The 27,739-nt window shown below is 34.3% G+C and overlaps 8 protein-coding genes across 8 annotated transcripts; 4 read left to right on the forward strand and 4 right to left on the reverse strand.

Moving 5' to 3' along the window:
- Window positions 1–285: 285 nt before the first annotated feature.
- On the reverse strand, window positions 286–814 carry Tsp_04364 (conserved hypothetical protein). The gene is made up of 2 exons (XM_003375130.1): window positions 722–814; window positions 286–516 (listed from the first exon to the last, which is right to left on the reverse strand). Exons 1-2 carry the CDS (start codon window positions 812–814, stop codon window positions 286–288), a joined length of 324 nt encoding a protein of 107 aa, XP_003375178.1.
- A 1,321-nt stretch (window positions 815–2,135) lies between these two features.
- Window positions 2,136–2,678, forward strand: Tsp_04365 (Conserved hypothetical protein). Its single transcript, XM_003375131.1, has 3 exons — window positions 2,136–2,159; window positions 2,330–2,498; window positions 2,560–2,678. The coding sequence occupies exons 1-3, from the start codon at window positions 2,136–2,138 to the stop codon at window positions 2,676–2,678; spliced, it is 312 nt and encodes a 103-aa protein (XP_003375179.1).
- A 4,467-nt stretch (window positions 2,679–7,145) lies between these two features.
- Window positions 7,146–7,639, forward strand: Tsp_04366 (conserved hypothetical protein). The gene is made up of 3 exons (XM_003375132.1): window positions 7,146–7,241; window positions 7,269–7,443; window positions 7,476–7,639. Exons 1-3 carry the CDS (start codon window positions 7,146–7,148, stop codon window positions 7,637–7,639), a joined length of 435 nt encoding a protein of 144 aa, XP_003375180.1.
- A 1,220-nt stretch (window positions 7,640–8,859) lies between these two features.
- Window positions 8,860–14,453, forward strand: Tsp_04367 (GATA-binding factor 2; the record flags this gene model as incomplete). Its single annotated transcript, XM_003375133.1, has 3 exons — window positions 8,860–9,009; window positions 10,274–10,399; window positions 14,082–14,453. Coding segments are annotated over 3 exons (648 nt in total), but the record flags the coding sequence as incomplete, so codon positions are not given.
- Window positions 14,454–19,677: 5,224 nt separating this feature from the next.
- Tsp_04368 (conserved hypothetical protein) lies at window positions 19,678–20,123 on the reverse strand. The gene is made up of 3 exons (XM_003375134.1): window positions 20,085–20,123; window positions 19,815–20,051; window positions 19,678–19,773 (listed from the first exon to the last, which is right to left on the reverse strand). Exons 1-3 carry the CDS (start codon window positions 20,121–20,123, stop codon window positions 19,678–19,680), a joined length of 372 nt encoding a protein of 123 aa, XP_003375182.1.
- A 36-nt stretch (window positions 20,124–20,159) lies between these two features.
- On the reverse strand, window positions 20,160–21,364 carry Tsp_04369 (conserved hypothetical protein). Its single transcript, XM_003375135.1, has 4 exons — window positions 21,342–21,364; window positions 20,920–21,004; window positions 20,778–20,880; window positions 20,160–20,554 (listed from the first exon to the last, which is right to left on the reverse strand). The coding sequence occupies exons 1-4, from the start codon at window positions 21,362–21,364 to the stop codon at window positions 20,160–20,162; spliced, it is 606 nt and encodes a 201-aa protein (XP_003375183.1).
- A 209-nt stretch (window positions 21,365–21,573) lies between these two features.
- Tsp_04370 (hypothetical protein) lies at window positions 21,574–22,695 on the reverse strand. Its single transcript, XM_003375136.1, has 2 exons — window positions 22,689–22,695; window positions 21,574–21,677 (listed from the first exon to the last, which is right to left on the reverse strand). The coding sequence occupies exons 1-2, from the start codon at window positions 22,693–22,695 to the stop codon at window positions 21,574–21,576; spliced, it is 111 nt and encodes a 36-aa protein (XP_003375184.1).
- A 1,540-nt stretch (window positions 22,696–24,235) lies between these two features.
- Tsp_04371 (conserved hypothetical protein) lies at window positions 24,236–25,303 on the forward strand. Its single transcript, XM_003375137.1, has 2 exons — window positions 24,236–24,342; window positions 25,000–25,303. Exons 1-2 carry the CDS (start codon window positions 24,236–24,238, stop codon window positions 25,301–25,303), a joined length of 411 nt encoding a protein of 136 aa, XP_003375185.1.
- Window positions 25,304–27,739: the final 2,436 nt, after the last annotated feature.

Genomic DNA, 27,739 nt, shown 5'->3' on the forward strand with positions numbered 1-27,739 from the left:
TGCATGCATAAAACGATATTGTTTAACAAAAAACACAGTATATGACAGTAGTAACTGATTGTTTTTACAACGGGTAAATAATTACGCAAAAGCAACAGTAAAATAATGTAGTGCAGTAGTTAGTTAGTCGTATACTTTGTGATATTTGTATATTTTGAGAGTGTATTGCATTTCAAATTGAACAAAATAATTAAAACGTTTGAGAAAAGCAAAATGATTCAAAAACAAATGGTATACTGTAAGTGTAGTTATTTACACCGCTTGCGTCTGATTGGCCTTAGCAATTCATCGTGGAATCGATTTTTCGATTGGATTCCACCTCATTCGGCAATTAATCAAACTGATGCTCAAAATTTGCCATCCTTGGAGCGTTGGTGGCTGGCAGCGGGTGGTTGGTTTTGACATACTGTAACGAGGCTGTTTAGTCGAGGCGTTGTGAATTTGCCATTCGAAATCCCGACGGATCGAACGAAACTCGGCAAAAATCGAAGTGCTATTTTGCTGCTGCTGCTGCTGCTGCTATTGCTTTTGAAATTTTATCATTCAAACAAAAGAAAACAAAACAAAAAAAATTATATAAAACAGCGCAATTGAATGAATTTTTTTCGTTTTTGATTTGTTCAAGATTAAGATTCTAAATTTAGTTCAATTGGTATGGTGGGTGGAAAATTTTTCATATGAACAATTTCACAGTTTCGTGTAAATTTTACAAAATGTTCACGTCGTATGTTGCATAAATGGTCGAGAAATGTTGCAAACGGTTTTTGCCTGTTGTTTTTGACCAGTGTAAACATGAAAAAGCTTCGCTATGCATTTTACCAAGTGGCAGCTGAAAATGCAACGTTCGAGAGAGAGAGAGAGAGAGAGAGAGAGAGAAACACGTAGAATGCAAAAATATTCTGAATGCCACATTTTTTTGGTGAGTGAGATAGCAATCTTTCTGTCAAGCAAGAAGCTGACTCGTCAGTCTTTCTGCTAGTAGGCACACCAGCAGCTTATGCTATGTATACAGCAAAAAATAAGTGGGCGTAGTTGTTTTTTTCTTGTTTATCAATTGTACAACAGATTATTTAATGTTGACTTTCAACGATGACTTTTCATCTTTTTTCTAAATGGGTGTTGCAGCTTATTGTTTAACTTTTTAAAATTAAATCAACAGATTTGTTGTCAGAGAAAGAAAGCAAAAAAAAATAAATAAATTCAAATACATATATTACCTTATTTAAATGGAGCGTTTTGTAAAAGCACAATGTTGTTTAGCCTTTAACAATGAAAAGTACATTTTTCTTACAAGTGATGCAAACAGTTATAATTGTGAAACAAATTCAACATTTCATTTCAATTCATTGATTGTTGAAATACATGTATATATTTTTTTTTCTAAATATTTTACTTAGAAGATTTTCAAGTGATCATTTATGTCAGCCTGGTTTCTTAAGCTTTGTCGTCAAATTCTTTGAATATTTCAAAATTTTAGATTAACATCAGCAACATGAATTGGTAAATTGGTTATTTTTGCAAATGAATTTTTTATATTTGTCTTCGACAATAAAATTTTAGTATTTGTTATTTAAAAGAATTTGCACGATTCAAATTTTAGCATTCTATTAATTAATTTTCATATAACGAAAATAAAAAAAACAATGGAAATAAAAATTGAAATTGTTCGTTTTTATGCAACGATTGTGGCACATTTGCAACATCTAATGATGATGATGATGAAGTGGTTGATGTAGAATTTCAAGTTGTTGTTCAAGATGTAGTAAAAACAAGCGAAAGAAAGCAATTAAATTTCGAAAAAAAAGTACTTTTACAAATTGCTAATTTTTTATCCAATTACATACATGCAGTTATTGAAATTGTTTTCCCAAGTCTGATGAGAATGAGGATATTGATTAGCTGTTGTTTGTTATTTGTTATGCTTGTGTTAAGTGACGTAGAAAGTTGTTCAGATTATATTTCTGAAACGTCTCTTTCAGCAATTTCTTAATTGAAAAGGTGGTTTAAAGAGAACAAACAGCATGAATGGGATCAGGGTGGGGGGAAGGGGAGAAACTGATAAGAACTAGTGTCACATAAGGAGTAGTTGGTTGGTTTTTGGATAACTGTTTTCAAGGAGCTGCCATTTGAAGAGTATGTCAACATGTCGTCGTCGCATAGTTGGCGTTGAGGATTGTTTTATCACGCCGATTGGTTTTTCGAAGGGTCAGGGAATTTTGCCTGTCCATCACAAAGATGACAAATTGGTCACCTTGAACCGTATTTGGCTCAGCCACGCACGCACATACACACACGGACAGCAACATATGCATGCATATATTACAGTCAGTCAGACCAGTCGAATTGCCAGCCTTTTTCAAGCACTGGCCTGGCCTTTTTAGCCGCTGGCGCGTTGTCGATTTTTCTTCCAGCCGGACGGAACCCATTTTCGAAACTTCTCCAATCTTTTGGTTCGCTTCATTTTCCAAATGAGCAGTTAGTTAACCGTTTGTGGACCGGTTTATTCATCGAGGAATTTGACACAGCGCTTGTCAAGCTTTTTTCATTCCAATCTTCCAGACCCCGTTGACGAATCGTCTTCGTCAACTCAACCAAAATATACGCCGTTGAAAATTTTTTTCCTTCAACTCTTAATGCCGCTAATCACCGCTTACCCTCCAAACCGTCACTTAATTTAAACAGTTACAGTTGTAGCAGTTGACAATTGGCCACTTATTGTGAATTATTGAATAGTTTGTTTCAAAAAATCTGGCCCATTTTGTGTCACTTCAGTCCACTTGACATTCTACAGTATGCACAGACAACAGTAAATTGAATGCTGTTATTACAAAAGGACGAAAAAAAAATCTTATTAACCAACGATAAAACATATTTCATGTAATATTCTTTTGTTTATAATTACATGACATGGAAAAACATAGAAAAAAGGTGCAATTTTCATCCAAGTTGAATGGCTCATATTTTTCTGTTCATTCTTATAGCCTAATTTTAGCAGTTTGTCATTGTTGTGTTTGTTGTTGGAAAACAAAAGAATATACATATATGTATGTAATCCCGATAAGCATCATATTACTATTGTTCAGTTAATTAGTTATTTCAAGTAGTAATTACTTGTTTGCACAACAAACAGAATCAATGATGAATAATTACCTCTCTCGAAAGCATGTTATAGTAAACACTGGATATCAAATGTGCAGAAAAAAGGTAAAGAGAAAAGCAAGAAACGAAAAAAAAGTAGTTTTTTGAAAGTATGTTGCTTTCGTTTACTTGAGTTTATGTTTTGTTATAAATATTTTTTTAAATTAAGTCTTATAGTAAATAATGTATTATTTTATGAACAGTAACATAAGAAACTGCTTTGCGGTATTTTGGTTTAGTTGATGGTTTCATTGAGATTCGATTTGTTGATTTGTTAAAATTTGAAAAAGCAGAGTCTTGCTTTTTAAAAAGCTTCTTCTTCTTCTTGTTGATCAAGTTTCAGAAATTCAAAAAGTGAGACAGCAAGAGAGAGAGAGAGAGTAAATTGCAATAGACTGTCTGTGATAAATTTTGAAGATACCGGTAATATTTTTGGGTCACCGGGGATTTCTGTTTATAAGTGAATGGTGTGATTCACTCTGACATGCTTCCTTTGATTGCCCAGATTAGCAGCAACTACCGATTTATTCATCAATGACTCTTGCTGCCGGTTGAATTTTAATTGATGTCCGTGAAATAATAATAATAATAATAATAATAGTAAGTGTTGCAATTAAAATTCCATCTTCAAACAGCAGCTAACAATATGTAGTTGTTGTTTTTTTTATAAAATCGAAATTATGCCTCATTCGTAGGAACTTTTATTAGTGTTGTATTTCTTTTTCTTTTTTCTTTCAACTAGTAATGCTCAAATCGATATTTGTATTATTTGCAATCCTGGCGAAGGAAGATTTGAAACAAATTTTCTCCATATTGCATTTTTGTATGTATCAGCAAAATGTACCAAGTAAGCAAAGACACTTTTCAGCAATAGACAATTATTTGGAGTGCAATGCATACATAATATACATACATGTATATAATTTTGCTCTTATTCTTTTTTCAGTCACGAAAACTTTTACACGAATTTATGCTAAATTAAAGCCACCAAATAGTATTACTTTTCACATGTTGAGAAAGAAAATGGTGAATGTTATTTTTTTTCTCTTCTATTTATTCATCGATGTAGCAGATAAGTTTGATTTGATAAAATTGAAAATTGCTTTTTATTTGAGCGGCAAGTTCTGTTTGCAACTTGCAGTCAAATCTGTGCTTATCACTTGAACAGTAAAAACATTTTAGTCAAAAAAAGAAAGCTAGAAAATGTTTTGACTACGTTTATAGTTTTATTGTTGTTTATTTTTTATTGCTAGTTTTTTGTAAATCATTTTCGTTTGCAACCGTCGTGTGAGCTATTTTTTCGTATTTCAGTTAGATAAAGCTGTGCAGAAAAGCGCTTTTGTTGCCATATATATATTTTCATTTGTAACTTGTAATATTTGTATCAGTGTTGCTTGCTGTTCGCTTTTCTTCACAATGATACTTTTTGGGTAGTAGTTAAACATTTAACAGGCAGGTTGGCTTTTCTTACAATAATTGTACAGTTTGAAAGTTTGGAAGACGGTTGAAGCTGAGAAAGCTGCTCTCTTAAGCCGGTGCACTGTATGAATTCGGGATGTATGAGCAGCAACAGCAGCGAGCTGCTGCATCATTTGCATATTTTAACACATCATCATTGTCGTCATTTTTATCAACAAAAGCATTTGATGTTCGCCGACGTTTCTGTATAATGCACAAAAGGTTGGCCACGTCCTTTTCTTTTATATTTCTTAATAGCTGAAGAACGACTAGCGTTTTCTTTATTTATTATTATTATTAAGCTCATCTATTATTATTATTATTGCTGATTTATTTTCTCAAAAATGCGACGTGTTAAAAATTTGAATCTTTTTTAAAAAGATTATAATTTTAAGAAAACAATTTATTTCAATAACTTTGAAATCAACCGAGTGAAATTATTTTTAATGCTGTTCACTGGAATTCTTCGCATGCATGCATGTGTCTTTAACTGTTTTATTAATAATCAGTGCGCTAAAGTTACGCATTATTTTGCTGCAATATAAAAAAAAAGAAATATTCTAGCAGTACAATATTTTCAATCGTTTGCGTTTAGCTTCATCCACTTACTTTCTATTTTGCACTTGTTGAAAAATATACCATCTAAAAATAATGTATTCAAGAATGTATCTTTTTAGTGTAGCAACTCTGAAAGTTTCATTGTTCAAGCACAGAAGGTTAAAAACATTAAATAAATACAAAAATATGCCTTTACTGTAAAAGTTTACACCAGTATAAGTTGCAGAATCATCAGTTTTCACAAGTGATCCGTTTTCCACTTTGCGAATTTGTAAATTTCAAGCATATCGAGTAGTAATTCGTTGTTTTTCTGCTCTGGAGAAGTTCATGCTGAAATTGTTATGAAATAATCATATTTTATTGGTCGCTTATCATCAAATTTTAAACAACTGATTTAAAAAATGATTGATTATTTTATTTGCACTGATATGTTTTTTTTGCTAAATACAAATTTATTGAATTTTGATTTAGCTGTTTTGAAAGTTAAAAATTGCTCTTTGCAATTTATCATAGGATCCAGTTTTGAGATGATTAATTCTAATTACACCAAGATAATAATAATATTTACATTCAAATTAATGAATTTATATGAATTCGTTTTTCGCTAAATTTAAACCTGTTTACTTTGCTTTCAGTTATTTATAAAATTGTAATTTAGTTTTTTCGATTTGTTCTTCATTGAGCTATGTTTTTACATACATGATTTGAGCTGATTTATTGTTAGTGAAATAGGTATAAAATGGAAATTAATATGGTTTAGAGTGTTTGCTTCTGTTCTGATGTGGGAATTTATTATTTTTCAGTAAATGCAACGGAACCATCTCTGAATGTTTCTGTGGATGATTTTTTAAAAGCTCGGGATGATTACAAGAATATATATATATATATGAATTTGAATAACTTATTTTGGTTGGGTTGGATATGCTTCAGCGTAAGATAACTGCAGTTTTTCATTATTTCGTACATGTGATATATTTGAATGAAAGATTTCAAAAAAAGATAAGCGAGCATGAATTGAAATAATAATTAATTTGTCCGTTGTTCATTTCTTCACAGGCAGTATGTGTCTTCGTCCGTTTTAACACCTTCTACAGATGAGGCTGACCTCTTTATTAAACTGTTAAACAGGCTATCGCTTAAAATTAACTTGTCCGATGCCTGCGTTCATTTTCTTGTTCAATGCTAAAATTCCTGTTTAGCAGTCTCAGAATGCAGAAATTGCTTCTGGAATAATAACAATAGAACAGTGGAACGGAGCAATTCCAATGCGTAGATTCGTTTATTTCACCACAGATTATGTACAAAGATAATTTTTCTTTAATCAAAATGGTACTTACTTCCAATTATTATACTGATGATCAAATAATAGAACATTTAAGCGTTGTGGATTATTTATTTTTGTTTATTTACTTTTATATTACTCTCGTTGTTCGTTATTCACATACTTGACAAAACTGTTTATCCGATATAGTTCTAGTTTTAGCGGTGTTATTCCAAGGCTGTTGTTTCAAGTCCATGTTCTTCAAGAGAGACATGATGATGATTCGTCGAATTTATTTTGTTACATGTTCTGAAAAATCACAATTTCTCAAAAAATAATGACTTTGTGCATGGGTTTCAGGTATTTGTGAGCCAACAAGTATATTTTAAACAGGCACATTTTTTTGCGCTGCATTGTGATAATAAGTTGGTTTTGCATTGCAAATGTCCTGGGGAGTATGTTTGCTTACTTTGAAGAAAAATGTTTGACTGATTTTTCTTCTGGTGGGGTTTGGCTGTCTGGGCAAAATGTAGCAGTCGAAAAATTCAGCTTGAAAAGTTACGTGTCTGTGACTGACTGTCGTGCGTGTTCACGACACTGACTCCTACCTACGTTGGCAAAGATTATTCATTGGTTACAGTATGATACTGTGAAATGTCACTAGCATCAGCGGGTGTCAGTTGAGCTGAGCGCCTATAGAAATAGCCACTAAATTTCCTTTCAACTACAAATGGCGCTAGAATCGACAAAAACGGCATATCAATTACGATGCCAATCACGGGCGCGTGGACTAATGCTGTTCGTGCTCCGCCCATTAGTTGGGCATGTGAATTGTCATTAGATCATTTTTGAGTTTTATATTTTGTACAATTTTTGTGATGAAGGTGTAATTTATAAAGAGTTCAGTTTTGTTTTTGCTTCGCTTCGCAAACAGAGTCCCTTGTTTTGGGGAAGATTTTGTCCACCGACGGTTGGCCTGGCCGTGTGCCGGCGTTGTGTTCTCCTTTGTTCAATAGTGATTGGCTGGGGTTAGAATGAAAGCTCTTTGTTGATTGGCCAGTGCTGGCTCGTCAGCAGCATGACTGCGGTCGGCCAGCTTTCGTCAATTTCAATCTGTCATCCGCCACTCTTGCGCCGCTCAAACTTTGCCGCAGAGGCCAGCCACGATTGCTGACTTTCTCGTCTAATCAAATCGTGTCATCATTTCGGGTAAGCGAGAAATAGCCAAGCATCATCGTCTTCTTGAATGGTGTATGGAAGTGCTCTTTCACAGTACTCCTTTTGAGAATTCAATCTTCAACCAGTGGTGCTAGGTTGCAAAAATTCAAATTTCCAACAGTGTTCATAATTTACACAAACATATATCTGTATACAAATAACACCGATGTGCAGTGTTTTGTATTGTAGAGAAAAAATGGACTACTTCACGCCTACTATGTCGAATTTGTACAATGCGCAGCAAATGGTTGCCACTTGCGGAGGAAGCGACTCGTTGTCAACAATATTCAGCTCCAGTTCTGACTCCAGTGATTCTACAACGACCACTGCTGTTGTGTCATCCGTAGCAGCGGCATCGCATGGATCACGAACACCAACCGGTGCAAATTCAACATTGTCGGGAAGTGAATTCAGCTCACCAACTTCAGCTACATCACCAGTTAAGCCGGCCACTTACTATGCCGCTCAAGGCCATTCATACGCTTACTCCTCAGGTAGATAGACCATAATGAGCAGGCAGTGTATTTTTGCAGTTGTGATATCTGATAAACGTACAATTATCCTATAGGAAGTAATGGGCCAGCTGGGTTATATCACAGTCCCTTTCACCCGGCATTGGCATCAAGCCTCAGTCTGCCCCCCAGTTGGCTGAACAGTTGCTCAGAAAATGGCAAAGCAGCGTTAACAACCGGCGGTTGGCATCCAGGAAGTTTTGCACATCTCAGTCCATCAGCGCTGTATTCCGCCATGCCTGCTTCAGCCAATTTAGCCAAAGGTGCCGCAGATTTGTCAAGCAGCAGCGATTGTGCCAGCAACAACTACCAGACTAGTGTGATTACCCACTCCAGCGTCGAAGTGATCAAACAGCAGCAACAGCAACAGCAACAGCAGCAACATCAGACTGCGTTTGGGCCGAACGTATCCAGCGCCACCGCCTTGAATGATCACTATCCACCGAGTATTTTGGCAGCTGGTTCCGCTGCTGCAGCTGCCGCGAGCTCATTTTTGACCAGTTATCATCACGCTTACGGACCGCAGACACCTGATTACGGCAGTTTGGCATTTCACTCCAACATGCTTGCCCGTAGCTTCCAACAGTGTTCAAACAGAGTGAAATCAAAAAGTCGAAGCTTAACCGGTAAAGCACAATTGCATTGCATGCATGCAGTTGACAAACAATAATATTTGTATTCCTTGTATTTATTATTATTATTATTATTATTTATACAGAAGGTCGAGAATGTGTAAATTGTGGAGCCACATCAACGCCACTTTGGCGGCGTGATGGCACAGGACATTACCTATGCAATGCTTGTGGACTGTACCACAAGATGAATGGTCACAATCGACCACTGATAAAGCCGAAAAAACGTTCGGTAAGTGTGGGAAGAGTTTGCACGTGAACGGTACCCTGTGTAGAGTCAGTGTATATAGTATGTGGTGTGTGTATTTCTTTTGATCATTTTCCTTCTCGCTTTCATCTTTCAACCGTAAAACGATCGATTTGCGCAAAGCCGCCAGAATGATGACAGTCACTGTCAACGGTGCATCGGCTTTTCCTGACCGCTCAGGCAATTAAGGAATCGCGGCGCCATTTTGCTGTCCTTTCAAGCTTGATGACCGCTGGTCAGTGGGCCGCTGCTGTCGCTCGATGCCAATTACCATTGATGACATAATGACATACTGGTCGTAAATGGCGTAGTACTTGGTCGGCTTTTCATGGTCGACCTCAGCTCACAAAAATATCACATTTGGTAACCGGATGTGATTTTTTAAGTGGACTGTTTATTGCTGGTCATTTTTTCTTCCACATCATCATCTTTTGTTGTTGAATGAAAACTGTTATAACTTTATTGTTTTATCAATGTGGTGGTGCGTTTTGTTTCAATTATTAATAAGCTTAACACCCGTAACAATAACACCACCAGTAATAGTAGTATCATAACGATATTATGAGTAATAATAATAATATTATTAATAAGTCAGCATGTTTAAAAATAGGATTTATAAATAAAGGCTGCTAGAAGTTTTTTTTTACACTTTTATCTGCAAAAATTTTCATCATAGTACAACAGTGATTTTGATGCATTAGTTTGATAGTTTTTGAAGATAAAAATGCTGAATGCTGTTGCGTGTTGTTATTACGGGATATGAAGAAAAAACATTTGTTTTTTCTTCTGAGATTGAAATTTTTCGATTGTGCAAATGAAAGGAAGAGAGAGAGATGTATTGAGGAGGTGGCGGTTTTAAAGCGTCGCGGCGCCTGCTCGTCCCTCGTGGCTTTTGCTGAGCAATTGGCGACAAGCAGCTTGCAATTTGCGTTATTTTTTCGACACACACCCGACGGGTCGTTTTTCAGAAGCGGCATTTCAAGTTTGTCATCCATAGCCGAGCAGACACGCTATTACCGTCTTTTCGTTACAATTAATCTTCATTAGCACGCGCTAGCGGCGGCCTCCACAACACAGTCACAGAGTGGAGGAGGAGGAGGAGGGTTCTTTGGTTTCTGTTGATCCTTTTTTTTAGTTGCTTTTCTTTTCCATCTCGTATAATACTAATCCCCACTACACTATATAATGATATATATATATATATATATATTAATGGAAGCTGATGAAATATACTTTTATTTATTTTCAGTCAGCCAGCAAACGCACCGGCATTAATTGCGCCAATTGCGGAACAAACACAACCACTCTTTGGAGACGCAATCAAAATGGCGATCCTGTGTGCAACGCCTGTGGCCTATACTACAAATTGCACAACGTAAGTATTGAGAACGACGTTTAATTTTCGTGTGATGTGCTGATGGGCAAGTAGCAACAACAATGAATTTTATCTCAGCTAGCATGTGTATGCGCAGCGAAACGGTGACCCATTTTAGCATGCTTTTATATTTGAAAAAAAAAACGCGAAAGCAACAGATTTTTGGCTAACAGAATTAATTTTTCATCATCTCAGCCAGCGACGACTGCACATGCAACAGTTGTCCAAAGCAATCTTCGGTCGTCTGGCGCTTATTTTTCTCTTTCTCTCTAATCAGCGCGTCAGACACGGACCAAATGATGCATTGGAACAGGCGAGCATTGTTTGAAAAGTCTTTTTTCCTTGTCCACGCCGACTCATCGTTTATCCAACGACGGGGCTGTGTGTTTTTGGCTGAAGAAATTATTATTATTATTATTATTATTATTGGGAAGTGAATGCTGTGTTGTTGTCAAGCTTCTCATTATTATTATTATTACTATTACTATTACTATTATTATTGCGTTTCTTTCTAATTTCTTTTCAACATTCTTCACTTTCACTTTCGCTTTCGCTTTCTCTGACAAGCCGACCCTAAAAACAGGATGCACACTAGGCAAGAGGCAGGCGGCTTGCGTTATCATCACACCATCGACCGAAAAAAGATTGCAATCACAAAAACATCTTTCCTTTACCTGCGCATACTTTATTATTTTGCAACACAATCATTGTGCATGGGCGGGGATATATATATGTATATATTTCTCTTTTTTGTTATGCTTCTGTTGAGCGAAAACAAAAATTTGTGCACATCAAACACACACACACACACACCCATCTATATCTGTATATCGATACGAACTTCAGTGATAAACTAATCGTTTAATTTCCTTGTTTTTTGAATTGATTACAAGAAGCTTGATTGTGCTTGATCAGACAACAATTGTTGTGTTTGACTTTTTGACTTACTGTTTTCGTTTTCTTCAAATTAACTTTATTATGCATGCTGAGAGAAGGTATCATCAGCACGTTACAACTTCTCAACCGAGCCAATTTGAGATATGTTGATTGGCTTCATCATTTTTAACCGTTTATGTCATTGTAATACAACAACAATGAGCAAGCATGACAGTGGAATAAGTTGCAATTTTTGCAGTTGATCCATTTTTTCGATTGTTTTCCATGTAATCTTTTGACCGACCTTTGAATCTTTTTGAACAACAAAACAATGGAACAATGAATTTTTGTATTTAATCCCCAAAGTCATTAAAAATAATGTCATAATATTGTACTAAATAATGCAATAAATACCATAACAATGTATTTTTATAAACTAATTATTTGAATGGAATTCTTTGTTCTTTTTTTTTTGAATATAGTAAAGTGAGCAAGTTGATGATTTTGCATACATATTTTGGCATTATATAGTATTTGAGCGTCTTATTTTCTTTGTATTTTTTCTACTTGTTTTCTTTTTTAATTGTAAAAGTTTTCATTTCTATTATTATATTAATCAAGTAAGTTATTTTATTTAAGCAGAATTCACCATGTTTTAATAGTGAGTAATGTCATCTGTGCAGAGGTAGTTGTTCGATTAAATACAGATCGCTGTATGTAAATTAGGGGTTTTCTTCAACTGTAAAATTGAAAAGTTGAAATTTAATTACCACAAGCAGATGAAGCAAGCACAGGCTTAAACGCGTGTTGGTATAAGAATTTATGCTTTTTCGTCAAAATATCTGTTCAGAAGAGGGCTTTTTTTAAAAATATACTTAAGTTGAAAGTAAATTTAAAGTGCCGTTTGTCGAAGTGCTTCGAATGATAAATTACATGAAATTACATAGTAGCTGTTTTGCATGAGTGAGGCTGTGACTTCTATTTGTCAAAAGTGTGTGTGTGTGTGTGTCTAATGATCCGTGTCAGACAAAATTTTACTTCTTAATTTATGTCAGCTTTCATCAGCTTTCCGCTGTTCAATTGCAGTATGATCTTTCAACAACTATATAGTTGTTGTAAGTGAAAAATAATAAAGGTTGTATTTAAGCTGCAGTTTTGTTTTTCAAGTATAATTTGTAATAATTATCGACTATAATTAGTTTTTTTTGGGTTTCAAAAAATTATTTCGAAAAATATGAATATTAATATTTAAAGTAAAAGAGTCACCTTTTCCGGTTGTGAAGTGCATCAGCTTGAAAAATAAATTGAATGCTTATGTGTTAATAGCAAAATTCCAGTTTTTAATCGGTCATTTACTGTTTGCTACTATTTATTATTGCTGTGTGTATAAATAAATTAATAAATAAGTCTCCTTTGTTGGTAACTAGATGCTAATAAGAAGACCAGTGACAGTTTGTTGTTTCCAAACAAACGATAATATAATTATTAATAATTTCATTTTTGTATTTAAATTTTGAATATGAATTTGTTGGTTGTAGAGTTGAGTTCTGGTTATTAGCTAACAATAGTCGATTAGTAGTAGTAAATGGGGAAAGTGAGCTGCTGTTGTGTGCTGTGACTTGATTGAATGAACAATGAGAAAAATGTGCTTTCTCTTTTGTACTCATGGCCGTGGTCGGTATGTTTTCTGTAGGCCTAGATTGGTGAAAATGGTGGGCATTTTGCTCTGCAAACTGTATGAACCGTATAAACGATTGTATAGTTGTCAAAGTGTCAGTTTTTATTGCACATCGGCGGCGGCACTTGGAGATGCGTCCGCGTTGTACATGAGTGACTTTTCTTTTTACTTTACTTAAACCGGCTGGCGACGTGTCAACTGGTAATAATAATGTGGAATGGAACGAAAAATGGACTCGTCTATCGAGATGCATTATTTATTATTGATCGGTGGAGAATCGTGTCAAGCAACGACGTTGGGCCAGGGCTATACTAGCTTCGACATGCCGACGGCCTGGGTTGTAAACTTGTCTTGTTTTCTCTGCTTGCTTGCTTGCATGCTTACCGTTCTCTTCCCCCTCCTCGCCCTTTTACAGCCGCATTCCTGCGGCGGGGCCAGCTAGCTAATTCTTGTCTGTTATCTTGTCGTCAGACTGTATTCTTCTTGCTCGTCAACTGTCGCCAATGTCGACTAGCCAATTAGCCTGTCAGTCGGTCATTAGTAGTGGTAGTGGTAGTAGTAGTAGTAGTAGTAATGGTGGTGCAGTTGTAAAATGCCTCCCTTTAGAGAGGTTTTTGACGGTCTCCCATTTTCCCGTCCCCTCGTATGATCGATTGCCATACACCCACGGCGCCTGAGCTCAATATCTCGTTTTCTGTTGCGCATATGACCGAATTTGACCGCTGTCTCTTTATCAACGCTGTTTGCTGCTGCTGCTGCTCGCTTTATCGATATTTCGCCTAATTGGTCCATTTCACGGCTCTGTTGACGGGAAAGTGCCGCCGACAAGCGGTATCTTTCTCTCTTCTCATTTTAATATATCATCTGATGACCCAAAATAACGGGAGGCAGACTTGTGTTATTTCATTTTTTATATTTGTTTTTTTTACCTTTCTTGTTCATATCTTTCGTTTCTGCATGCCTGCACACAACAGAGTTGAGTAAACATTTTTTTCAGATTATTTTATTACCAAATTCAGTCTCTTTGTACAGATACAGATACAGATACAGATACACACGCATACAGCACATAGATTGACTGGTGGTCAAGGTTTATTATATTTTTTTCAATTTTCTATTTTTTTATAGGTAAATCGACCGTTAAGCATGAAAAAAGAAGGCATTCAAACGAGAAATAGAAAATTATCAGGAAAAGCGAAGAAGAAACGACTGACGGCGGCGGATTGTAACGGCACTACTGCCAGTGCTGCGACGAATTTTCTTTTGCCCAACATGCTCACCAAAACCGCTTTGGCAGCACCCGGATTAGGATCCACTGCCTACGGCGATATGGCCAAATCTTACTTGTCACTGGAAGCACCGTATGCGACCAACGTGTCCAGCTCTTTCGGCAATCACCACCACCACCATCATCATCATCACCACCACCATCCGGGGCTTCCGTCGTCGTTGACGACCGCTTTAAATCAGAGTATTAACATTGTTGGGGCGATAGCTTGAACTTTTGTCGTTCAGAGAAAAAGCATGATCATTATTGTTCTTCAGCAAGTGGATGATAATATATGTCACAAGCCAAAAACTGTCAAAATATGTGTCGCCCGGTTTCAACTTTTAAAATTTCTTCTTCTCAATTCAACTCCACTTTACACTCCCACCACCATTTAACAACTCAGCACGGATTGATTGAGATTGATTGGAAAAAAATATTTCTATAGCTGTAATTTATTTTTCAGCATCGCGAATGCTTCCAATCTTTCTTTCTTTCTCTTTCTCTCTCTCTCTCTCTCCATTTCTCTTTCTCACTCTCTCCCTCTCTCTTTTTCTTTCTAAATGCAAAAATATCTATTCATTTTGGCTGATGATACCAAAAAATCCCGACAACAACTTAAACGTGGAAAAATACAATTGCGGGTTCGTCGTCTACGGACACGTCAGCTTCTGTTAATTATACCATGATTGTTCTCTCCTTTTTATCTCTACCACTACTACTTCTTTGGCTATTGTAATTTTTTATTTTCTTTATTTTCTGTATTTTTATACTACTTGCATGCGCAAACATTTAAAATCCCACCTATTATTATTATTACGTGAACTTTTTTAAAAGCCATTTTACTCTGAAACGTTGCTGTTTTTTTTTAAAATACATATATGCCTTCACTTCTTCTTCTATCATTGCTTATTATATTTATCTACCTTTTCATTGTGTGTTTTTTTGAATACTTTTTTTTGGCTTAGCACTCGTTCATTTTGTTTGTTTGTTTGTTTCTATTTTTTTCAAATTGCAAAGCTGTGCGACGAGAGGGGTGGATGAATGAATTTTCTTCAATCATTTGACCTCCGCGCATACGCTCTGCTGCAGTAACGTGAAATGAGAAAACGAATGCAAATGTGCAGCTGCTCTCCTCTATCTGTACCTATGATATTATTTATATACATGCATATACATACATATACATATATATATATATATATATTAGTGAATGAAAGTGCCATGGATGTACATATTTTTAAGCACTCTGTTTTTCATGTGTAAACACATTTTTATGTCGTTCTCTTTTTGCCTCTCTGTAAAAGAAGAAGAAGAAGTGACATGCTGTAATGTTGTCATTGATTAGCATTTTGTATTTTAAGAGCAGCTAAAAAAATTGTTTGCTTTACAAAAGGCTTTTGGCATTTTCAGGGCATGTTCAAATTTCACAGCAAGCATTGGCGTGTTTTTATTTCAGCTATTTATCAACAATACGCAAAGCATCCATATTCTTATAGACATACATATATGTATATATATGTTTGTTTGTGCGAATGTGTGTCTGTGTAGAGAGAGGGAAAGATAGAGAAATCATTTCCAAAATATTAACAGCGAGAATAAACATATTATCAATTGTTTCAAAATGGAATCGACTTTGTAAAATTATGCAACATCTTTATGTGGAAGAAAAAATGAGAACATTCTTTATGATATAAAACGATCGCTCGTCAATTTTAGTGCATAATGAACAATAGGATGTGCATCATCACTGCGCTATTGTTACTGTAATTTTTCTGATAATCAGGTGCACTAAAACTAAGCATGCCAAGATGAATAGCTTTTGTTTTTTGACAACATTAATAATAACAGCAAATGGCAAATTCAATAACTTTACTACCAATTACGTATTCATAGCAATTAACATTATTTCACTTGACCAGTACAAATTTCCGTATTCAAACCTTTTTCAACAGCGTGCTCATGAATTTGGTCATCGTCTGTAATAAGTTGGCTATCAAACTGAATAAGAAAGAATTTGTTGTCATTCTTTTATTCTCTTTTTAAAAATAAACACTATGTTTCCATACAAATATATAATAATGATAATAGTAATAATATTATTATTATGTATCCTTTGTATCAATCATACTTTTCTGCGGTCGATCTTATTAAGCGAATTATTCAAATACCGTTTTCATATTATATATATAACAAATTTAGATCTTATTAGCAAAACAAAGTGACTATTAAAAGAAAAAAAATAAATATATTTTAAATATATTTAAAAACATATATAGTTAAAATGTATGAGTGTTTTATAAGTTATATGAATTTATGTTTCATCAGTTTACTAAATTCAAAGTCTTTTATATATTTATACAGTCGATTTACATCAAAGTAAGCAGAGTAGCTACTTTTTTTCAAAGAAAAACAAAATCAACAATCCCCCAGCTCTGCAATTAGACTAATGCTAGCAGCTACGGAATTTTATGAGTTCAATGCACAATTCGATTGGTGAATCCGTATCCCATCAGGCTAAGTTAGGTAACACTATATGAAAATTATTTGTTTAATATGCAAATTATTCTTCCTCACATGCATATCCTATTAGTAGTGTAACACTCATTCTTGTATTGCCAATGTATTCGAGGCGTGGCATTCAAATCTTTTGGTGAGTGCATCATTTTCATCATTCAAATCACAACAAAAAGACTCCCATTTGCAATCATATGGCATATAGTAATTTTTCTAATCAAATTTTCATAAATTCTGAAACTGTTAAAAGTATCTCATCATTTGATAAATTTTAAATGTTATTGCAATGCTTTAAGATTGGATTAATTAAAATTGTATTTATAAAAATATAAACAAATTTTCTTTATCTCAAAGTTTTCGAATTTTCAGTGTGGCATTCAAAAGGTACTTGTTGAAGTGCAGCACCAAAAATGGGCAACTTTCCCAGCACACTAATTATAGCGTTCTTCTTCAGCCAACAGCGCATTACAACAAGCAGGGAAAGCTTTCACCAGTAATTACTTAGTACATTTGCAATAAATTACTTCTAAATTTGCCACCTTCCCTATCTCAGAGCGCAGGCATCTGGCCGTTTCCAAGCTTTCTTAAACCAAAGCTGTGATGCGTTTTTTTATTAAATGATTCAATATTTTTTTGCACATTGTAATGAGTGCCTGTTCCTAATGCTCCCGTTTTAGGTATATGTCAATGTTGTTTAACTGGTTTTTTTTTCATTTTTGCTATCATTTCTATTCTTCTCAAGGAGACAGATGAAAATTGATTGCAAGGTTAATTAAACAATCAGTTCTTTGAAATTAATAATATTAATGACATCGAACATAAATACTCATTGCTAACTATTGCTATATAACTATGACTTTATTCTCTTTTTTCTAATTATGTTATTAATTTGCTAATACGAAATGACCTGGATGTTTGTTAATCCTAATAACGCAGCATAATGCATATTTCTATCGTGACATTGTTTGTTTTCTTTCGGGCTTCTTTTCAAATAGTTGTATGCGAAGCGTGTGCGGTGATTGATCAGTACGACAATACGAATCCATCCGTACAAGTGTCTGTGATTTTGTATATTCCATATTATGAATTTTGTTCATAATTCAACGTAAAACACAACAACACCAAGAATAATGTCCCACATGGAACAGAAGATATATATTTATGTAAGTTGCACGCTTTTTAGTTAATTGGTAATTACTAAAAAGAATGCTGCCCATGAATTCACAGTTTACTAACATAAATAAATCTTCCGATGTTCATAATTTTTCACATTTGGAGATCATTCTAATTTCAACTTGTCGAGATGATATTAAAAAACAGTTCTCTAGAAGAAAGATAATTTATAGTTGAAATATATGTTGGTGCAGGTATATGTCGAACCAGGTTGTTGTTTTCCTAATTGTGAAGTGAACGTCGAACTTTGCCGTCGTAAATGCAATATGTTTAGCTTCGACGTGACGCGCATAAGTCGATATTTAAAAAAAAAATTTAAAACAGATTTCAATGTCAATTATACGGTTCATTTACTTATTTTCAATTAATTTCTCATTTTCTAGAAGTAATACTATATCATAGGTGCTGTTTATATTTATTAATACTTGATTTTCTCATCGTATACAATGCCGGATTTTGTTTTATTGAAAAGTGAATAATTTCATAAAATAACGTGCTCATTATCATCTTTATATCTTGTTTTAATTTTCAGCGACACTAAACACCTTGTTACGTGAATTTGCTTTCATTTTTGTTCACAACGATAGATTGTAAATCTTAAATGAATGTGTTCGACAAAAATCACATTCAGATGGAAATGAAAATGATTAATTTAACAATTTATTCCAATTTTTTGAGATATACGTATTCAACTTTATTGAAACAACTGCGCACTTTTCAAATATTATAAAATATCCAGAGAGTCGGGTTGAATATTCGATCGTCAGGTTCTCCTGACCGTCTAGTATCAGAGCGGCAATTCAGAATTCAGATGCGCTCGAAATCGTTCATCACCCTAGGTGCTAAGTAAAGTGGTTTCAATTCACACTACTTCAACGTCTGTATCAAGTATCAGCATCTTCCTTTTCCGCTGATACAGATCAAATCAGTTTTCTCGACTTATCGTGTGGTTACTGTTTTCATACACACTATTGGCACTGTTTACAGGAATCAGACTAGTTCCGTTTCTACGTGAACTCCCTGATTCAAGAATGAAGTACACAATTGTCTCTGTTTACGCAGTTTATTACGCAAAACAGTGATTTCGTACAAACGTACAACAACTGTACCTTCGTTTTCTTACCGGCAACTGTTCCAACTGCAACGATTGCACTGAATCAACAATAATCGATGGAATGAAATCTTTATTACTGTTCAGTATATTCGCAATTAATCAAATCTATTTTTATCATACAGTAATCTTACAACAGGAAATTGGATATTCAAGATATCCATTTTTATCACTGTTCACAACACTCCCGTCCCGATGGACGTTGAGCATCATCCTGTATCAGCTGGTTCTAACAGGTAGAATCTTGCCACTGGACGTATAAAGGTTCCTTTGGTGGTCTTCACTTGTACTATTCTAGACAGTCCATCACTTCCAGTAAGTACTGATGTTATTCTTCCTGTTGGCCAGTTTTCTCTTTTCATATTGTCTTCCTTAACGAGTACAATATCAACTCCCTTTGGTTCTGGTCGCTTTGTCATCCACTTCGTGCAATTAACAAATGTCGTGATATACTCGTGTCAAAATCTTTTCTCAAAATGGAGCATGATTTGTTGCCGTTTTCTCCACTTTACGATTCGGCGATAAATCGTCTTCTTCCACAGTTGGTGGCGATATAATGAGTATATCGCTGAATGATCATCCAATTATAAAGTGGAAAGGTGTTAATGCATCCGCGTCTTTCACGTCGTCTCCAACGAATGTTAACGGTCGTGCATTTATCTTTGCTTCTCCGGTGAGATGTTGTAACTCAACTCATCATTCTCACAATTCCATATCATCCCAAGTGTTTTCACCTGTTGATGATCTTCAACCTTTTCAGTTGGTATGTTATTCATAATTGCTGAAATATTACTAGTCCATTTCCACTCTCCATCAGCTTTCTGAGCTTTTCTACTTGTCTGATTGCTTCTTCTTCACAAGACAGAACAATGTCATCAATGTGCATGTTTTTCCTTACATTCTCAGCTGCCATTGCAGATTCCGCTTCCATTATAATCGCTTGGTGATGTGGTACAGCCATCGCCAAGAATGGTGAGCAGTTCAATCCGAATGTAACACGATTGAAGCGAAAAATTCGTGATTTCCTGTCCTATTCCATGTTTCTCCACAAGAATCTACTTACATCTTTATCTCCTGGGTCTAGCCGTATCTGCAGGAACATCTTTGAGATGTCCGCTTGGATTCCAATCTTGAACCGTCAGAATCGTATCAGGATGTCCAGAATCTGTTTCTGTATGTGCGGTCCTGATTCCAAGAAATCATTCAATGAGGGTCCGTGATAACTAGCTGAGGCATCAAACACAATTCTGCATCTCGTTGACGTTTTGTCGTCGCGATAGACGGCGTGATGTGGTAAATACCAGGTTTTTCCTGCTATACCATCCTTTTCCTTTGTTTCTTCAATCCATCCTCTTTCCATATAGTTCTTGATCACTTCGTTATATTCTTTCGCTCGTTCGTTGTTATAATTTAACATTTTTTCCAACTGCTGTAATCTTTGTTCTGCTTGTCCATAATTGTTCGGTATTCGAACTTCTGGCGTTTTCCACGGCGGTTTTACCACATATCGTTCTCCATCAAACTTGACTTCGTCTTTAAATCGTTCTAAGGTATTGTTCACTTCACTTCTTTTCCACTGATACAGATCAAATCAGTCTTCTCAACTTATCGTGCGGTTCCTGTTTTCACGCACAGTATTGGAACTGTGCACAGGAATCAGACAAGTTCCGTTTCTACGTAAACTCGTTGATTCGAGCAAGAAGTACACAGTCATCTTCGTTTACGCAGTTAATTACGCAAAACAGCGATTTCATACGTACGCACAACTGTACCTTCGTTTTCTTAAACGGTAACTGTTCCAACTGTAACGACTGCACTGAATCAACAATAATCGATGGAATCAAATCTTCATTATCGTCCTATATATTTTCAATCAATGAAATCTATTTTTATCACACAGTAATCTTACCGTAGGAATTTGGATATTCAAGATATCTATTTTTATCACTGTTCAGCAGTTGTAATTTTGAATGAGACTTATTTCTAAATCATTATTTAGTAACAAAATTGTGTAAACCAAAAATTTTCAACTTTGCAGATGCTTTAAAGCTAAAAAAAATCAGAGACACTTGTTCTTGAAATGTGCAATTTTTTTCAGCTGAGAAGATTACAAAACAAGATGCAATTAATGCACTAGTATTTTTATTTCTAAGACATCTAGATTACTTTCAAAAAATATATGACAGTTAATTAGAATTTAAGTAAAGCATTTTATATATCGTTTTTCAATTAAAATTATTATTTTTGAAATGAATTTATGATAATAGTGTTATGTTCTATTGATTAATACTTGATTTTTATTTGCTGTAATCGTTACAACTTTATGAGTGCTTCAAAATCCATGATTTTATGGATTAGTATACATATAAGATTTATGATTCCTTTAGATTTGTATTAAAACCAAATTTCGCTAATTCAATTTTCTTTCGTTTTTCTCAGACGTCATTGGTTGCTTCTTTATAAGTTCACTTTGAATGTAGTAGTTTGCGATAAAAAGAAATGCGAAATGGGAATAAAATAATCAAACAACCCATGTCAAATTTATGTTAGTATTATTGTATTGGAATAGTTTTGTAATATCTGCTTATACGATAGATAATACAAATGGCATATGGTTGCTTTACGAGTGCAATTAATAATGTGCAATTTAGATGTACTGAAATTTTCAATATTATGCAGCTGTGTATTTCATGAGAAATTTGCCAAAACACCTTGTCAAAATAAATGATATTTTATAATAGAAATAAATAAATATCATTGCTAAAATTTTTTATCAAAACTCATCACGCTTTACATGATATACACTTTTTATACGCGCTATAGCCTTAGCTATTTTTGGAAGATGGAAAGCGTTTTCTCCAAATTTTCGATTGTGACCGATAAGTGAATGCAAATTAGCATAAGATCTAATATTACATTCAACACAGTTCATTGTATTAGTTCAAGTTGACGTAAAGGCATTAAGTTAAGTGGAGGTCCCGATGGGGCTTGGCTTATGAAAAAAAGAATAAGAATGAATTAGATATTTTGTATAATGGCAATAGAATACGTTAGAACAATTGAGCAGGTATAGAGTCGCTATGCATTCTGCCATCGTAGCAGTTAAAGTTACTCTCAACGTTCCAAATGTAATACTAGTAAGTATTGAAATTATTCTTGATAACAGTTGGATACGTAAACAGAATCGTAAAAGTATGGAATTGCTATACATCCTCGTAGCTTGGCAGTTCGAGACGGCATCTAGGCGTTCCAAATGTGGTCTGACAAATCAGTAAATATTTAATTTGTTCTTGATAGCAGTGGCTTACGTCAACGCAATCAAAGGCTTGAAGTCCTTACTGCCAGTGCCACTCCATGTTAATTCAAATTACCAATAAGTCGTTTCCTACCGGTTCCAATGTAATTTTTTGTTTATTACAAATGGAAAGAAAAAATTGAATATTGTTTTTAGTAGTAACAGATTTTGTCAACGCAATGAAAAAATTATGAAGTTGCTACCGCTGCTGTTCTGTATTGGCCATGAAGGCGTTTCACAGTGATCACAATGCTTATCACAAATAGTAGGAATATTTACTTGAATTATTTAATGCGTAAATATTAAGATGAGAATGACATATTCTGAACTAAAGAAGAAAGTCACTAAAGGTATTTTTTTGAGAAAACTGACTGGACATGGAAATGACAAATAGCTGAAATATGGAAAAGAAAAAATGACTTTAAGATTAAGTTAAATGATATTTCAAAAGTAAAATCATGGAAATATAATTAATAATTAAAAATGCAGTAATATACAGTATGTGAATTTGTTTGCGAAGTAATAGGCCAATCAGAGAAAGGAAAACGTTATTTCCATGGTTTTAAACCTAATTCGGGAACCTGTCTACGTATGTAGACAAACGATGCTTGGAACAGTACTATGATTTAAAATAAAAATAATTAGCCTTATTCATTCAAAAACTTTCGATAAAATTTTATGCTTTATCTTTGATGATCATTTCAGTGATGTTCGATTAGCGATAGCGATGCGTAACAAAGGTGCAAGTGAAAGAAAATGCACATCAAGGTAAAAAATTAATATTATAACATATTTTTCTGGTATTTTTTCAAACAGGCATGTATATTTAAATGATCATTTTGATCATTTTTTATTTTTATATGCACCGAAATTGAAATAAATATATTTAAAAGAGAATTTTCAGTTTTGTACAGTTAATGTAGTTGTTTGCAAAATTCTTGTTACTTGTTCTCTACTTGTTATTTTTCGAAGAAGTGTAAATTTAACTGTAGAATAGGCTGAACTTATCAATTTGCATTTGCGTTATGGCGTTGAATTTCATTGTGAACTGAACAAATCAAATAATACGGAGTACACATTGTTCACTCATATACAAATCAGAGAAATATCACATTTCATGCAGAGAGTTATTTAACTTTATTGTCACTTTGAATTATTATTTAATAAATTATCCATCATCAGTTTAGATTAGATTAGATTAGACAAATTGCATTTTTTTGTATGGTTAATTTTGTTTGTCAGCGCGAGATATTGTTCTGTATGCTTTTATATATTGTTGAAAAGCTTTTTGCGATGAGTTCCATTTATGTAGGTCATTTTTGAATTTTCAAATCCTTAGTTAAGACATGCGGAGGTGTGTTTTGATTAACTTTTTGTTATGGCGTTTTTTGTCCGATAGTTTATATTTTGACTGAATTTTCAAATGTCAAGGTCACTTTTGAAATTTCAAATAGTCCTTTCCTTGTTGGTAGAATTTAGCAGTGCATTCCTTTTGTTCGTATTAAAATCGCGGCATAGGTTAGAATTGATCTTCAGCAAAAAGGTTCTGATGCACTGAAAACCGGTTTTCGGCTCTGCATTATGCAAATAACGATCGCCATAAAGGTGCCTTATTGTCAGTTAAAGTGCATTTGTTCGTTTGACTTACGTGGCAGCGTTGTAAAAAGTTCTCTGAGTTTATGACGTTAAATAATTTTTGCTGAAGTCGATTTTTAATTGCTTAAAAGTAATTTTTCCTTTTTCCATTTGTGTTTTTTTTATTCAAAACATTTGTATACTCATTTTGTAAATGTTATTTTTTTAATTAAAAACCAGTTAATTATTACATTTCAAATTACAGTTTTCAATTTGTTGTAATTTTTACTATATGAGAAAACGAGAACAATTTTCATTTAATATCATTATTACAGGTTTAAAGAATGGAGCAAAGAAACAGTGATAACGCGGGCGACATGGAGCAAATCACGGACGTCACGAAGCAAAATAAGAGAACAGGTATATATTGTGCACTCTTAGTCTCAATTCTGTAAGAGTGAGCTGGGGATATTTCAAAAGGGTGAAGTTGTACTTTAATTTAATTAAATTATCTAAGATTGTAATATTTAAAACGTAAGTGAGATATTTTTCGAGATAATATTGTACATTTTGTCTTTTATATTGTGTTGAGATTAGGAAAGTCTTCATCTTTAGAAAGAATTCCTATCGCACTTAAACCACTTTCTAATGCTGCTCGCGTCGAGTCAGTCTGGCCATTAAGCACATCAAATCTTGTCAGTTGCAAATCATTTTTCAGTAGCTAAACAAGCATTTACTTGAAAATCTCTCAATTTGAAGCGTTTTTGTCAGAAATCAACTTCATTTTATTTGTTTAGTTTTCTACTTTCAAACTTTTTCAGACATGCGGGGGCGTGTTTTGTCTAATTAAATTGTTTATCATCTTCTGTTAGATAGTTTATGTTTTGACTGAATTTTCAATTGCTGAGCTCTGATAGTCGAGGTGATTTTGAATCTGAAAATGGTCACCATCATTGGTTGAATTCGTCAGCATGTTCTCACTTCATTTTCAAAGTCATTTGAAATTATTGCATTCTGATGTGATGTCTTCGCCAGATTAGCTGTTTGCTGTACATGAGGGTTTCTATTACTTGTATTAGTCGTCGTTAGGTTAAAATTTATCTTCGAGAAGAATTTTCAATGCGCACAATCGCATCAGTGGACAGACACCAGATCAGAAGTTCAATGCTGAGATGACCCTGGGTGGATCCATCCGATCCACCCTCGACGGATCGGATGACCTCTTCCGATCCGCCAAAGCTTCCGCACCAGATAGCGTGCGTTGCTACGTGAATGCGAATTATTGCACCGACTCTGTGCTCGATATATGCCTCATGCACATCGAAAGGAACCACCTCATGTTTGTACACTTACCCTATGGCTTGCAGCTCATCATTATTAATTTACCGCATTACCCCCACTTACATTTGTAAATAAAAACGAAAACTGTAAACTGCTTGTTTCGTGTTATAATGTAATTGCATAATTAAATGTACAATTAAAAAATATTAGAACTCATTTTTCTACTTACATTGTGTTTTAATCACTATAATTATTTTTGAAAAACACTACTGAAATAAAAAAGTTAATAAAACTTAAGTAATTTAAGAAATAATAAATTCGTTCAATTCACGTTTGGCCAAGTTAAAAAATTTGCATATTACCAACACTGAAGTTGAGAGCGACGACGTAATGGGACCTGACATCAGCTTTAAAACAAAATTCATAACCTTATTTAACTTGCTTTATTTGGGCTATTTAGTTGTATGTGCACGTAGTAAGTGGTATAATCGTTGGTATTGCAAACCTCTATCGTAAATATGGCTGTTGACAGGACGACAGAACATCTTACGTTACATTTCACAGTTAAGAAAACTATGTTTGCAGAACGTAATGAAAGCTAGTCGTCGAACTTGTTTACCAGAATTTTCATGCAAATTTTTCACTGTAGCCTTGACGCTTGTTTACTTTGCAACGATAGCTAACCACTAACCTGAACTTCAAATATATCCATAAAACTCTTCAAAGTGCTTTTTTTTTGTAAATTCACTGATATCTAGTAGACCAGAAAAGCATAATAATTATTATTGCAAAGTTCTAACGCATACAATCCTTTTGGTGTGATGTTAGATTAAAAGTCGTGAAAATTTTTGTTTGCTCAACGAACTGAAAAGCGTCTACAGTAGGACCTGTTCATAAGAATATTCATGCAAATTTTTCACCACGGTCTTGGCGCATGTTTACTTTGAAGCAATAATTCAAAACTTGCCTGAACTTTATATATGCCTATAAAACTTTGTTTAAACTGGTTTTTTCATCAATTCAACGGTACCTAGTAGTCGAAAAGAGCATAATAATTATTATTGTAAAGTTCTAACTCATATAATCATATTGATCTGCATTCAGATTAAAATCCGTGAAAACTTTTGTTTGTTCACAGTACTGCAAGGCCGCCACAGTAGGACTTGTTTATCAGAAAAATTTTTATTCCACTGCTATAAGTAGGCTAACGTGCCTTTTCTTGCAATGGTTGTTGCCTACGGTGCGTGTGCGTTGGCGTACTCCATGGGATGACGGGCGAAGAAAACCATTAAAAGCGACTTTGTTTTTTCTTCATTATAACATTATTTCATTGAATTAATTCTTCTACATTTAGATACATAATAATAGGATATACAGTACTGTACATCATTTGAATTGACAAATTAAGGATAAGAAGGTTACTAAGTAATACTAAGATTCCGAGATTACTAATACTAAGGTTACTAAGATTTAACTGTTGAAGACGATAAATTCTTAAATTTTCAGTTGTTAAGCTTTAAATTTCATTTTAAACTGAGCAGGTCGAATACACTAAGCGCAGAGTGTTTTCTATTATGCAGGGCAGAAAAATACTGTTTTCATACAGAAGTTATTTATTTTTATTATCACTCTACATTGTTTTTGAAACTGAACACCATAAGGACATGAGATAAATCAAAATTTGTATATAGTGAATTTTGCTTGTCAGAGGGCGCAACCAATGTGCACACCCATTGTTTATATTATGTTGACATTAGGTTCTAATTCATTATTGTGTAGCATATTCAACTTACGTAAGTCGGCTTTTAACGTTGCATGCGCAGTGTCTGACATTTATGCAAATAGGGGCCGTTTGAAAATTGCCTTCATATTAGCCATTAACAAGGTATATTGACTTTGTAAACTAAAAGCAGCGTTGAACGACAATTGCCCAGTTCATTTGTGCATTATGCAATGGCGTAGGCATGTTCTTAGATATAGAAAATGTTATCTTTTCAAACAAAGGCGTGGTGCAGATTCAACTAAAATTAGCATGCAATTCCAATTTGTTTGCTTTTGAGCTTATGCGTGGCCCAAATAATGTTTGTTCAACGAAATGAAATACGTTTCATACTTGTTAATCATTGGAAATGAACTTTATGTAAATTTTCCGGAGGCTACTATTAGTTGCTCTAGAAATTCATTTCAAATGATTGTAGGCGAACGAGGTGCGGCGAATGAACAATGGCGCTTTCAATGCAATGACAGACGAAGAAGACCACTAAAAACGGCTTTGTTTTTTATTTATTATAACATTATTTCATTAAATTAATTCTTCTACATTTAGATACAGAAGAATAGAAGATAAAAGAAGACATCCCAAAGACAAGGGTAAGTTAGGTAAGTATAATTCTTTGAGTTAGACTAATTAGTTAAACTTCACTGAGGAGATCTTGAGTCTGTAATCTATATAAACTCGAGCTGTAAGTTATCGAGCATGATTGTTTGTTAATTAGAGTAATTGGATGTAGATCATGAGTATTATTATAATAAATTTGAGTGGCTTTCCGCATTTGAACGTTTTCATG

This window comes from Trichinella spiralis (genome assembly GCF_000181795.1).
Source record: "Trichinella spiralis strain ISS 195 chromosome Unknown Scfld5, whole genome shotgun sequence".
NCBI lineage: Eukaryota > Metazoa > Nematoda > Enoplea > Trichinellida > Trichinellidae > Trichinella > Trichinella spiralis.

Bases quoted from the DNA above. Each gene is read 5' to 3' on its own strand.
- Tsp_04364 (XM_003375130.1), bottom strand. From the start codon at position 814: ATGCATAGCGAAGCTTTTTCATGTTTACACTGGTCAAAAACAACAGGC. The intron at 517-721 runs GTGAACATTTTG...AAGCAATAGCAG, and splicing joins CCATTTATGCAACATACGAC to CAGCAGCAGCAGCAGCAAAA.
- Tsp_04365 (XM_003375131.1), top strand. From the start codon at position 2,136: ATGTCAACATGTCGTCGTCGCATA. The intron at 2,160-2,329 runs GTTGGCGTTGAG...TATTACAGTCAG, and splicing joins CAACATGTCGTCGTCGCATA to TCAGACCAGTCGAATTGCCA. The intron at 2,499-2,559 runs GTTTATTCATCG...CCAATCTTCCAG, and splicing joins AGTTAACCGTTTGTGGACCG to ACCCCGTTGACGAATCGTCT.
- Tsp_04366 (XM_003375132.1), top strand. From the start codon at position 7,146: ATGGCGCTAGAATCGACAAAAACGGCATATCAATTACGATGCCAATCA. The intron at 7,242-7,268 runs GTGAATTGTCAT...ATCATTTTTGAG, and splicing joins TCCGCCCATTAGTTGGGCAT to TTTTATATTTTGTACAATTT. The intron at 7,444-7,475 runs GTTAGAATGAAA...TTGATTGGCCAG, and splicing joins TTCAATAGTGATTGGCTGGG to TGCTGGCTCGTCAGCAGCAT.
- Tsp_04368 (XM_003375134.1), bottom strand. From the start codon at position 20,123: ATGTTCCTGCAGATACGGCTAGACCCAGGAGATAAAGAT. The intron at 20,052-20,084 runs GTAAGTAGATTC...AACATGGAATAG, and splicing joins TAGACCCAGGAGATAAAGAT to GACAGGAAATCACGAATTTT. The intron at 19,774-19,814 runs GTAATATTTCAG...CCAACTGAAAAG, and splicing joins TGGAGAGTGGAAATGGACTA to GTTGAAGATCATCAACAGGT.
- Tsp_04369 (XM_003375135.1), bottom strand. From the start codon at position 21,364: ATGGATTTTGAAGCACTCATAAA. The intron at 21,005-21,341 runs GTTGTAACGATT...ATAATGATTTAG, and splicing joins GATTTTGAAGCACTCATAAA to AAATAAGTCTCATTCAAAAT. The intron at 20,881-20,919 runs GTGTGATAAAAA...GAAAATATATAG, and splicing joins ATTCCTACGGTAAGATTACT to GACGATAATGAAGATTTGAT.
- Tsp_04371 (XM_003375137.1), top strand. From the start codon at position 24,236: ATGGAGCAAAGAAACAGTGATAACGCGGGCGACATGGAGCAAATCACG. The intron at 24,343-24,999 runs GTAAGAGTGAGC...TTTATCTTCGAG, and splicing joins GCACTCTTAGTCTCAATTCT to AAGAATTTTCAATGCGCACA.